Raw genomic sequence first — 13349 nt, 5'->3', positions numbered from 1 at the left:
ATGCGGGTAAGCTTTGCAATCGTAGCTACGGTGGTCTCATACTTTCAATACATGTACGTGGCATAAAATACCGCGTTATGACGGACAACCGATCACTTGAAGTGAACGAATCACTAAACGCTGATGATCTTACGTTGCAGGAAAGAAACAAGCCAGGAACACTGAGACAAGTGGTAAGTTATATTTGTGCAGTCGGCAGGTTTGTTACTATCTTAATTTATTCCTTGACACAGGCAGGGCCCGGCCAGAATTTTTCGAACGACATGGACCTAAGCACGTTTCTAAGGAGGGAGCCGAGAACTATTAACAATGCCAGTGGAAAGCGCAGGGTGCGCATCGAGAAGGAATACCTGGACGATTCACCGGCTGCAATGGCCTCGTATGGACTAGGAGCAGACTACAAGGACGAATACGTGGACGACTCCTTCGCAAGGTTTCCCAACAGGCGAACCGGGTAAATATAACTGAAAACACCCTAAAGTGTTTGTAGGAAAACGCTCTCGCAGATATCCACCACTGTGCCTTTAAACATCAGTGCTCTAAGTTATTGTGCTATGTAGAGGATGTATGTAGGGTAGGGTAGGGTAAAATGAGACACGGGGCAAAACGCGACATTTTGACTTTGGCGACTTCCGTAGCTAATTCAAGTACTATTCTTCGTTTCTTTAGTTCGGTGAAAGGTGCTGGTAGTTGTCTACTTTATGTAAAAGTTTGTCAATGCTCACAGCGTTCGCTTGAGAAAAATTACGCGGCTGGTGTTGGTCTGTCCGTGAACCGTCAAAACGGGGCGAAATTCCGCTCGGTCAAGATTTTGGATCCGTGCGTGAAGCTTCTCCAACGTCAGTAAATCAACCTACGTATTTATTTCGTTAATTTTACTACTAGGAACATACCACCAAAAGTTTGGTTCATTTTGTGCACGGTGTCAAAGTGGATTTTTTTTAATTAGAACATGTGGGCATCTTATCCTGTGAACCATTTACTCATAATAACTATATTTTTGTTTAGGAGGGTAAGGACGTACAAGGAAATATTATATAGAGCTTCATGCGTGGGGAAAAAAAAACTAACTGCTATTGAGGACAGGACTCACTCCATTCGTGCTAGATCGATGCTGTTCCGCATTAGCAAGAATGCTCTCAAGAGGCACCTGAAAAAATTGGAAGAATCTCCAAGTCAAGCCATTTAGAGATACGTCTTGAATCAAGTTTTCATAAAAACTATTTTTTTCATGCCAAGGTTTTAAAAGTAACAAGCGATAGAAAGTCCGAAATTCATCGCCTCACAAAGCCCGGCTGACAAAATATTCAGGCAGTTCTGAATCAAAACGACAAAAAGAGGCGAAGAAAATGGGTGAAAACATATCGAGCTGCCAATCATTGAATAATCTAATGAAGTTCAAGCGTTCACCAAAAGAAAACATTCGCACAAAAAAAAAAAAAAACGACTGGGGGTGCTTGATCTGCTAGGAGTTGGGAGCAACATAGCGCCGGGTTCTGCTTGGATTCATCGCGTGGAGTGCAGGAAGTGGGCTCATGAAGACTGAGTAGGGGCCCATGGAGTGAATTTCAGGTGCTTGTACTGCGAAAAATTTTTTCACACTGCTTCATTTCGCCCCACGTCGTGTCTCGTTTTTCTCTGCAGGTTGGGGCAAAATGAGGCAAGGTTCCTTTTGGCGTTGCATAAGTGGTTGCCAGAAAGAAAGGATGGTTGTTGCCAGACTGCCGCTAAATTTAGCTGAAAAATTTTCTTCTGTAGTTTTGGCTTTTTTGTAAGAGTTTGGTGCTATCTGCGGTGCATTTCTTGGCTGAAAATTTTTCTTCTGTAGTTGTGGCTTCTCCGTAAGAGTTTGGGGCTATCCGCGGTCCATTTTTGGCTGAAAATTTTTCTCTTGTAGTAGTGGCTTCTCCGTAAGAATTTGGTGCTATCCGCGGTGCATTTCGCGAGTGCATGAGCGACGCTGGCCGTTTTAATTAACGGAATGAACCGAGCCTAGCAGAAGTCCGCGTGGTGCTGCCGTGCAATTAAGAGGCCGTTTTAATTTCGCTTTAATTAACGGAATGAACCACGCATTGCAAAATTCGTTTTATTTACGGAATGAACCACGCCTAGCAGAAGTCGAGCGCGGTGCTGCTGCGCAATTAAGAGGCCGTTTTAATTAACGGAATAAACCGCGCCTAGCAGAAGTCAAGCGCGGCGCTGCTGCGTAATTAAGAGGCCGTTTTAATTAACGGAATGAACCGCGCCTAGCAGAAGTCGAGCGCGGTGCTGCTGCGCAATTAAGAGGCCGTTTTAATTAACGGAATGAACCGCGCCTAGCAGAAGTCGAGCGCGGTGCTGCTGCGCAATTAAGAGGCCGTTTTAATTAACGGAATGAACCGCGCCTAGCAGAAGTCGAGCGTGGTGCTGCTGCGCAATTAAGAGGCCGTTTTAATTAACGGAATGAACCGCGCCTAGCAGAAGTCGAGCGTGGTGCTGCTGCGCAATTAAGAGGCCGTTTTAATTAACGGAATGAACCGCGCCTAGTAGAAGTCGAGCGCGGTGCTGCTGCGCAATTAAGAGGCCGTTTTAATTAACGGAATGAACCGCGCCTAGCAGACGTCGAGCGCGGTGCTACTGCGCAATTAAGAGGCCGTTTTAATTAACGGAATGAACCGCGCCTAGCAGAAGTCAAGCGCGGCGCTGCTGTGCAATTAAGAGGCTGTTTTAATTAACGGAATGAACCGCCTATTACATAAGTCGAGGCGCGTTCTCTTGCTGTGTGCGCAGCTGTGCGATTAAGATATCGCGTCTCAGTATTAGGGATTACGGGGAAAACTGAATAGAGTCGCAGGAGGTGATGCGCTGCCCCCTCCCCTCTTACTTTTCTTTTTTTTTCTCTCTCAGCTGATCGTGTCGCGTCGACCGCGCGCTACGACGGAGGACGCTACGCTTCCCCTAGCTGTGTCAGCACAAGACATATCGTTCGGACTCGTATATACATGTGATGAATTAGCGTTCCAAGGCTGGTTAATCGGGGTACGTCGGATATGCTACAGCTATGTAGGCCTGGAAGGCTGCTTTATCGAAGCAGATGGAGCGAATTAAGCGTGACTTGCGCGTACCTGTAAATGGGACTCGGCCGACGAGCCGCCGTCGCTTACAGGGCCCCACCCACAATAAGCACAAATTGTCTTTCAGCTCAATAGCGCAGTATAAAACAATAGGGTGAGTACATAAGAATAAAATGGCATAATATGTCTCACTACACGCTCATCACTCACGATATGGCAGGGATCCCTAAACGGAATATCGGCGAGTGATCACCTCCATTAATCGAAGGAAAGGGTCTTTCACGCTGAGACATGCAACGACCAAGTACGTCTCGAGAGGCAAAGGAAAGGAGCCTTGCCCCTGTCTACCCTGCATCGTGAGTGTCCCGCGGAGCCGGGACAGCTAGCTGTTTCCTGCAACCATTGTACCTGAAGTGTGGGTCTGCTCGTTTTTTTGCCGGGGCGATTGTACGTGACGACTTACTGCATCCTGGGTCACCATAATTAAGCCGAGGTCCTTGCGAATTCCCCATCACTCGGATGTCGGCGGCCGCTTCTGTGCTGTTCCCGACTGTCTGCAGGTCGAACTGCCGCTCGAAGCGATGGCGTCTTCGACAGTCCAATAACGCGACGGCTCCTGAAATGGTGACAATGTACTTTGCACAACTAACGTTACGGCATTTCATAAGGATCACGATCCTTAGGGATTAGGGATTGCGACCGAGATAGGGAGCACCAAATAAGGAAACATAAGAGGTTTACGTGAGCAAGTTCGGCCATGTCTCGACGCCCAATGCACTGAGCCCTAGGTGGTGTACTTTTTACGTGATACGTGGGTCACATCACGTAGCATCACGTAGCGTCGTTCGCACTCCCGATCAAGTCACCGTTGCTGTGAAGAAGGAGGGGCACCGAAGTGGAGTACGTGACCTAGGTGTTGTACGATTCGAGACGTCTTTGCCTATCCCGTATTTTCACACATATGCTCGCGTCGCGTCGGCGCCGTGACCCACCCCCTCTTTCTCCGCAGACACTCGCGTCGCGTCGGGTCGGCGCCATGTCAACCAACATTAGAGGTACAAAACGTTTTTTTATGTTTTTTTTTATTCAAGGCGTCTTTGCCCACCCCTTCTTTCTCCGCAGGCATTCGCGTCGCGTCGGCGCCATGTCAACCAACGTTAGAGGTCCAAAAAGGTTTTTATGTTTTTTTTATTCCAGGCGCCTTTTGCCCATCCCGTCTTTCTCTGCAGGTGCTCGCGTGGCGTTAGGGCCGCTGCCCATCCACTCTTTCTCCGCAGATGTTCGCGCCACGTCGGCGCCGTGATCCACCCCCTCTTTCCCCGCTGACGCTGCATCACGTAGTCTATCCCCCTTTCACCTCATGACCCTTATAAGATGCCGTAACGTTAGCCATGCAAGCTACACTGTTACCAGTTCAGGAAGCGTCTCGTCATGGCCACGCCACGGCTAGACCCCAGCATTGTCGAAATCGCCGACATCATAAGGTACCCTGCCGCGGAAGAGGCCTTCCTTCGTGAAATCGGACTGCCGCCTGTGCCATCGCTTCGACCGGCAGCACATTCTTCCCGGGACGACGGTGTACAGCGACGAGTGGGCCGCGTACCAGTGCATAACCCAGACTTGTGGATGCCAACGGAACACCGCTAAACTTGGACTGGCACACCGTGAACCACAGCGTCAACTTCGTTGATCCTATGACAGGCGCCAACACGCAAACGATTGAAAGTGAATGGCAAAAGGCCAAGCGCCGTCTCGTTCGCAACAGCAACAAGACGACTACCTCACTTATGCCGTCTCACCTCGCCTGGCTTTGGTGGAGATCAATTAACACACGTCCCAACGTGAAAGACCCTTTTCTTCGATTAATGGAGGCAATTTCTCGCCGGTATCTAGTTTAATTGTGATTAGCGCGTAGTGAGACATATTGTCATTTTATTCTTATGTTTCTGTTGTCATTATGTTGTATTATTATAATTGTCATTATTATGTTTATTATGTCATTTTATTCTTGTTGTTGTATACTAAGCTCTTGAGCTGAGAAACAATACACAATCATTATTTGGAATTTTGGTAGTTTGTGCTTATTGTGGGTGGGTCCCTGTAAGCGGCGGTGGCTCGTCGGCCGGGTCCCATTTACAGGTACGTGCAAGTCGCGCTTAATTCGCTCCATCTGCTTCGATAAAGCAGCCTTCCAGGCGTACATAGCTGTAGCATATCCGACATACCCCGATTAACCAGCCTTGGAACGCTAATTCATCACATGTATATACGAGTCCGAACGATATGTCTTGTGCTGACACAGCTAGGGGAAGCGTAGCGTCCTCCGTCGTAGCGCGTGGTCGACGCGACACGATCAGCTGAGAGAGAGAAAAAAAAAGAAAAGTAAGGGGGAGGGGGCAGCGCATCACCTCCTGCGACTCTATTCAGTTTTGCCCGTCATCCCTTATAGTGAAATGCGATATCTTAATCGCACAGCTGCGCACACAGCAAGAGAACGCGCCTAGACTTCTGCTAGGCTCGGTTTATTCCGTTAATTAAAACGAATTCTGTAATGCGCGGTTCATTCCGTTAATTAAAACGGCCTCTTAATTGCGCAGCAGCACCGCGCTCAACTTCTGCTAGGCGCGGTTCATTCCGTAAATAAAACGAATTTTGTAATGCGCGGTTCATTCCGTTAATTAAAACGGCCTCTTAATTGCGCAGCAGCGCCGCGCTCGACTTCTGCTAGGCGCGGTTCATTCCGTAAATAAAACGAATTTTGTAATGCGCGGTTCATTCCGTTAATTGAAACGGCCTCTTCATTGCGCAGCAGCGCCGCGCTCGACTTCTGCTAGGCTCGGTTCATTCCATTAATTAAAACGGGATCAAAACGGCCTCTTAATTGCACGGCAGTACCACGCGCGACTTCTGCTAGGCTCGGTTCATTCCGTTAATTAAAACGGCCAGCGTCGCTCATGCACTCGCGAAATGCACCGCGGATAGCACCAAACTCTTACGAAGAAGCCACAACTACAAGAGAAAAATTTTCAGCTAAGAAATGCACCGCGGATAGCACCAATTTCTTACGGAAAAGCCACAACTACAGGAGAAAATTTTTCAGCGAAGAAATGCACCGTGGATAGCACCAAATTCTTACGAAGAAGCCACAGATACAGGAGAAAAATTTTCAGCCAAGAAATGCACCGCGGATAGCACCAAACTCTTACGAAAAAACCACAACTACAGGAAAAACTTTTCAGCCAAATTTAGCGGCAGTCTGGCAACAACCACCCCAAAGTCTGGCAACAGATTTATACAACGCCAAAAGGAACCTTGCCCAAAATGAGACATCTGGTGCATATTTATTTATTTTTAAAACACCCTTTGAACTGCGACAAGATGACCATATTTATACAGCACATACCTTGTAGCCAATGGAAAGCTTATGCATTCACATATACTAGCAAAGAGTGAAATAAAAAAAATATTTATTATTTTGAAATTTTTGTGGCATTTTACCTTACCCTACCTTACATGCTTTCTATCATTTTTGTAATGAAACATAGATATCAATAGAATATGAAGTAAAGATTTGCAGTGCAACGTTTAAAGATATTATTAATACCATAGCCAGTTCTATGACAGCTGTTTGATCTGCTTAGCCATTATTTGCATTAAAATGGCGCTCTATAAACGATGTTCAGATGCTTTGCTGCGCACTCAGAAGTTGGTTTAGGAGCAAAGCAGCTCTTTTCATCATGCTTTATATTTCTTAGTTTTTAGCAGACGCTGGCAGGTGAAATCACTGGCGGAGGCAACATTTTTTCAGCGTGGGTAGAAACAAAGAAAAAAAATACCGCCCTATCTTTTCGTAGTTATGCTTAATCAGGTGCGGCCCCGGTGTTTATCAAGAGCTAGGATCTATCAAAATATGATTTGGCTTCTCTATTCCTACGTTTAAAAGATAATTGTACGTGCGGCTTTACGTCCCCAAACCATCATATGATTGAGAGACGTCGTAGTGCACAGGGCTCCGGAAATTTCGACCATTTGATGTTTTTGACGTGCATCAATCGCACAGTACAGGGGCCTCTGTCATTACATTTAAGAGGTGCGTGCTTCACCCAACTTTTCATTTGGTGACGTCAGCTTAAATGGTATTAGGAACACTTTAAGGGACTTTTCCGGTAGTGAATCATGCGGCGGCGTGTGTCATCCCTGGCTATGAATGAAGCGAATACCCGAAGAGAAACTAGTTCAAGCGCGGACGCTTGAACGCGGACGCTGCAGCGTATGTATGAACGCGGACGCTGCAAGCGCGGACGCTGCAGCGTATGTCACAGTTGCTTCTCATTAGAAGGCACCCTCCTAGTCGTATACAGCTTCGCGGGCCGTGTGTTGAATGCATCTTAGAAAGCACAATTTTGATCAAATTCAAATAGCAGATATCACTCTGCGCTTCGGAGGTTAAGCTATACGACATCATCAAAAGTAACAAACTGCAAATGAAAGGAAAGCCGCCATTTGACGGAATTTCTCTAAATATGCTGCCACGGGTCTGCCTATAAAATATAGGTGAATATTAACGCAGATGATAGAATGGAGAGAATCGTAAGCATTAAGATACTTTAAATCATTCATGTTGGGGCCAGCTGCATGCAATGTCAGCGTCACAAAAGTCCATCTACTGCTCTAGCTGGTCTTCTGCAGCCGATGCCAACTTCAAGCGCATCTTTCGAAGAAGTGGGGATTAAAGAAGTGGGGCCCCTTTCCAAAGTCAGCTAAGGGCAACCGATGGATAATTGTTGGCGTCGACGACCGCACACGCTACTGCAAAACGGCGGCCGTCCCCTCCGCAAGTGCCACTGACGTCTCGTCGTACCTGCTACAGTACGTCATCCTCTGACGTGGCCCACCTCACCTGATCATCAGCAATCGTGGACGACAATTCACTGCTGATGTCGTGAAGGAACTGTTTCGTTTCTGTGAATCCCGCCTTTGTCAATCGGCACCATACCACCCCCACACGAATAAGCTGAAGGAGTGTACCAACCACACAATTATCAGCGTGGTGTCTATGCATGTCTCATCCGACCAAAAGAACTGGGAAGACGTAGTCCAGCCCATTACGTGCGAATTCAACACCACAAAGCACGAGACTGCGGGTTATAGCCCTTTCTTTTTGCTATATGCACGTTCGCCCCGCTACACAATCAACACAGTGTTACATTTCTGCGATCACGACAACGCCACTATCGCGGAGACCCTCTGCCTCGCCGAAGAGGTACGCCGCATAGCTCGACTACGCACATTGGCATCGCAAGGCAAAGCGAAAGCATGCTATCACATTAAACATCAACCTGTGACTTATCTCCGTGGTGATTTGGCGTGGTTACGTACTCCCATGCGCAACCCGGGTTATGCCAAATGTTTTGACCACTTACGATAGACCTTGTGTCATTGTCCACAGACTCACAGAGGTCGCTTATGTAATAGCTCGCCTCACGGTGAGTGGTCGATGAGCTACCAAGACTCAAGTCGTTCATGTTGCCGGCCTGAAATTGTACACGCCAAGACAACTCGGCAAACTCGTCCGACGGCCTTCATCTGCGCGGAGAGGAGTGTTGCGCACATGGACGAAGACAATTAAGACTACGGTGAACGCGCTTGCCGCTCCGAGTAGACAGGAAGAAGAGGATATGGAGGATCTCTACTAGTCAGCCACTTCTTAGCTCAACCTCACGACCTAGTAAACGGCCCCTTTCAGCCTTGGACGGTCCCCGCCAAAAGTAATATTATAAAAGATACAATGTCATCCACATAGATCTTAGTACAGACATACCGCAGGGTTCAGTACTTATTCCCCCTTTTTTTTTTCAGCTTATATGAACGACCTGCCCCAAACTTACCAATTAACTGATATATGGATGCACCATTCTGACACCACATTGATAGCCACAGAAAACATCAGGGAACTAGAAAAACCTAACAGAGCTTGCTAATATATCCGAACGGTTAATTGCCAATGAAATAACCAATAATACTAGACAACCTAAATAATTATACCATTTTTCCCTTACGGTCAAAAATTATCAGTAAAGGTTTTGTCTCGCCGCATACAAATCAATGCCCACTGGAACGCACCGACTTATAACTGTTTTGGCGTTATTGTCCGCTATCACTCATTCGATGTATTTTTTAAAATCTCACTGAAGATCACTGTCAAGAACATCTTTGTAAATGGTCCCAATACTAGCCTTCAGGTAACGCGCCATGCAGCATTTGCAATCGTCTGGGCCGCGACGGCCGTATTTCGATGGAGGCGCACAGTGCCCAGAGGACCGTGCACTGTACGATGTCAGTACACGTTAAAGAACACCAGGTGGTCGAAATGTTCGGAGCCCTCCGCTACGGCGTCTCTCGTAATCGTATGGCGCTTTTGGGACGTGAAATCCCACATATTCTTCCCTTTTACGTCTTTCAGGAAGGCTTCTACATAGTTGTGTAGATTCTCCTTAATTTGTCAGTCCCATTTCATTATTCTATTGCCTTTTTATTCTTACCATTTTGCGCCGATTTTTCTGCCTGTGTATTCTTGATATTTTCATTTGTTGATTTTTCTCAAAACTATAATGTATTGCTTATTTTAATGTTAATTTTGTGTGCGCCTTCACTAAGACTTTATTTATTTATTTATTTATTTTTATTCTTTTATTGAAAATGCCTCGAGGAACCTGTACATACAAAGGGTTTAATTTACATGAGGAGTGGAAAAAAAAACAAGTTTGTCAATATTTGCAAAGTGTGACTCAACGGAGTTTTCCTGGTTGTTCTGGGGAACGCTAAATAAAACAACTATTATTATTATTATTAATAATACTAATAATAATATTATTATTATTATTATTACCTTTATTTAATAATATTGTATATGGTATTGTAATTCGTAAAATTATAATCATTATTAGCGTTTGCAGTGGATTGCTATTTACTTCAGTCTCAGTTCATTTGTTCAATGTGCAACGGTTCATGGTTGGTAGTATGCTTACGAAGGTCTCAAAGTCGAGCGACTGCAGTGGGGCCCTCCATGTAAACATACTTAAAAATTAAAAAAAACCACCGTATCTATACCATTGAAGCGTGCACAGAAACGCACGCAAGTTGCGTTCACATTTCATCGCGCCCTACATATACCGTGTACGAAAATAACGCACGTGCAGGCTACGGTATCGCGCGCAGCAGCGGCGTGGGGACCCGAACGCGTGGGTCAGCAGCCGACGGGCCATGAAGATGTTGGACGACGAGGAGCAGCAGGAGGACGACGACATCATGGGACTGATGCGGAGGAAGCGCAAGCGCAGTGGCAGCGACGCCCTGCGCAGAATGAGCAAGGACTTTCAGGTGAAGAAGCAGCTCGACTACGACGACGAAGGGGAGGAGGACGAAATACTTGCCGACCGCGAGACGCACATCTCGGGTGACGGTACGCCACTAAACGCACTTGCTTTCAGACACGTTTTAGCTGTGCGTCGACTAATCGATGCAGGCTCCCATTGGGAATGGCCGGCAGCCTGCGTCCGTAGAGCTGCTGCAGACGCGCAATTCTATTAGCGACCTGGCGTGGTAACTCAGCGGGCCGGGCTGGCATAGGCAACTACTCGCTGACCTCTTCGCATGAAATTCATTTACCCAACACACGGAATCTGCCGGTGTTGTTTTTAAGACAGAACCAGCGTCAGAGAAGAACACGCGAAGATTGAATTCATACAGACACTATTGCATGCACTTTCTAAGCAACCGAAGGTTTCGTGGGATATGGGCATTGCGTGAATTTCACTGTGTGGTGCGGGTGACTATTAGCGCACGATCATCCTTATCTGCGAGCATCGTCTTTTACCGACTGTCACACCTAGAAGCTAGAGGAAGCAATATTTTGACTAAACATGGTTTCACATCCCCACACAGTGAAGGAAAAAAAGGACAACATTAAGTTCAATTTCGGTTAATTCAATTTTCACTATAATACAACTGAAGTGTGAAAAGCTAAACACTGATAGGTAAATGCCAAACAGATCTGAAGACTCATATAGTTTGTAGCTCCTTAGCTTGTTGTGCTGGATCAGACTAGCCTAACACCGACCTTTGCACACCTATTGATGTCGCCACGCCCATGCATGTTATTACTATGCTTGAGAACATGGTCATACTACGAAAACACAATGAACCCCCAATAAAAATGTACACGATCAACTTGGAAATTTCCGTAGCACATTTTAAGGGGGAAAGTACATATCACATCTTAGCTTTGACAGCATATGTTAATTGCTGCACATGCCGTACATACATGTACATTCTATGATGCATCGCTGAGGTAACTAGCACTCATATATTCGTCTTCGTATTCGCACGGATCATACAAGTCTGTAGGCCTGCAAGTGTCTTGTTTGAATTCACGTTGATTTACTTCTAGCCATGATTACTACAGCAAGATATCTGATATAATAGACTAGCCCTTCTAAAAATGGCGTTGCTGAATTTAGATCGAGTGCAGTGGCCAACCCAAACGTCACTAGCAACATAACATCGCAACCGATCGTCTCTATCGGCACTGCTTTCTATTTTTTTGTTCATGAATATTTCTCACCTTAATAGCTATTAAATCGTATCAGCTAGCTCTTTGGTCGAAACACTGCTATGAAACGTCTCACACCCGCCATGGTGGTCTATAGTGGTCAAGGAAATCAGCTGTTGACCTGAAGGTCGCGGGATCAAATTCCGGCTGTGGCGGCCGAATTTTTGATAATGGGCAAATCTTTGAGGCCCGTGTGCTTAGATTTAGGTGCACAACCCCAGCTGGTCGAAATTCCCGGACCCCCCTCCCCATTACGGCGTCTGTCATATAATATTGTCGTAGTTTTTGGACGTTAAACTCCAACAATTATGTAAACTTGTCAGATCTCTCGCTTAATAAGCACAGCGGTAGTAACGTTTTCATTACTGTGAGCTTTGTTACAGAATGGGAAAGTTTACAACACTGAAGGCGAGTATACAAACAGCATATCTTAAACATCATGATGCAAACACAGAACTCTATAAACAGCATTTAAGAAATACAAATCAGCAGCATAAAAACAATGCTGTGCAGCTATGCATAACAATAAGACACTCCAAATTAGGCACCGAGTGACTGTAGTTTTTTTTCGAAACTCATTGGCGAGTGAGTATTATCAAATATTTTTGTGTTTAGTTTATACCATTCTTCGATTATATTGACCAGGAAGAAATGCTAGTAAACATTGACACTGGATGCATAAGGTCTGCTTACGTATGGGTGGGAGGACTGAGGTGACACTCTGCTTGGAGGCTGCAAGTAGAGTCCGGGATTAAACTTTGTATTATTCTAAAGTTCATAAAAAAATTCTGACCTGGCTGTTTTCCTGCGCGAAGTTAAACTTGGAAGGTGTGCCTTATCAATCAACGCAGTGACAGATTCATTCCTTCTAAACTTAGAAAGAATAAAGCGCACAGCGAGATGCCGCACTCGCTCGATCTGATTTGTTACAGTAAGTCAGTTGAAGGGTCTCACATGATACTCCAGGGTCGATCGAGTAACCGCAGTGTAAGCCTTAAGCTTTATATCAGTAGATGCTTGTTTTAATTTACATCTAAACATTCCCAGCATTCCCTCAGCTGATCCACAAATGCTGGTAATATGCTCACTCCAGCTTAAATTATGCGTGATATAAGCACCTACATACTTTGTCTTTATTTCTCATCCAATTTTCGGTACTTCCCATTTTGTAAATAAATTGCAAAGGTGATTGCTTGGCTGACACTCATGCACTGATTTACTGAAGTTAATTTTCATGTCGTACGCTAATGCCAAGCGTAAGTTTATTCGATGAGTCATTTAATATTGTTCATGATCGTTCTTTACTTGTTAAAATAACAAACAGTGAAAAGCAAAGAAGCGAACTTCAATCTGTTGATCTACATTAGCAGCAACATCAATATAATATATCTATAATAGCAGGGATCTAATCACAGATCCTTGTGGCACGCCAAACGTGAGAGGCAAGGAAGCTGAGTATTCCTGGGATTTTTCCACGAACTCCCGTTTGTTAAACAAGTTCTCAATCCATTTTACGACCATGGGCCATATACCACGCGTTTTCCGGTTTTATATAGTTTCACATGGCAAACGTTTATCACACGTTTTTGAGAATTCAATGGCAATAACATAGACTTGTTCTTTCTGATTTATAGCATTTGCGAAAGCATTCTCTCAAATAGTTGTATAATGGTTGACAAGTGCTT

General features: G+C 45.4%; 1 protein-coding gene across 2 annotated transcripts in view; it reads left to right on the top strand.

Annotated features, from left to right (window-relative positions):
• Window positions 1-13349, top strand: part of LOC142775662 (uncharacterized) — a 35575-nt gene that overhangs the window by 20705 nt on the left and 1521 nt on the right. Inside the window, exons 17-19 of one of the 2 annotated variants that reach the window (XM_075877296.1) lie at window positions 141-173; window positions 234-454; window positions 10253-10515. In XM_075877296.1, coding sequence (XP_075733411.1) covers window positions 141-173; window positions 234-454; window positions 10253-10515 — 517 coding nt within the window. The remainder of the gene's footprint in view (window positions 1-140; window positions 174-233; window positions 455-10252; window positions 10516-13349) is intronic. The other variant, XR_012886905.1, reaches the window with a different exon arrangement.

Source organism: Rhipicephalus microplus, chromosome X (assembly GCF_043290135.1).
Source record: "Rhipicephalus microplus isolate Deutch F79 chromosome X, USDA_Rmic, whole genome shotgun sequence".
In the NCBI taxonomy this organism is placed as follows: Eukaryota; Metazoa; Arthropoda; class Arachnida; order Ixodida; family Ixodidae; genus Rhipicephalus; species Rhipicephalus microplus.
This window is presented reverse-complemented; position numbering and strand designations above follow the sequence as displayed.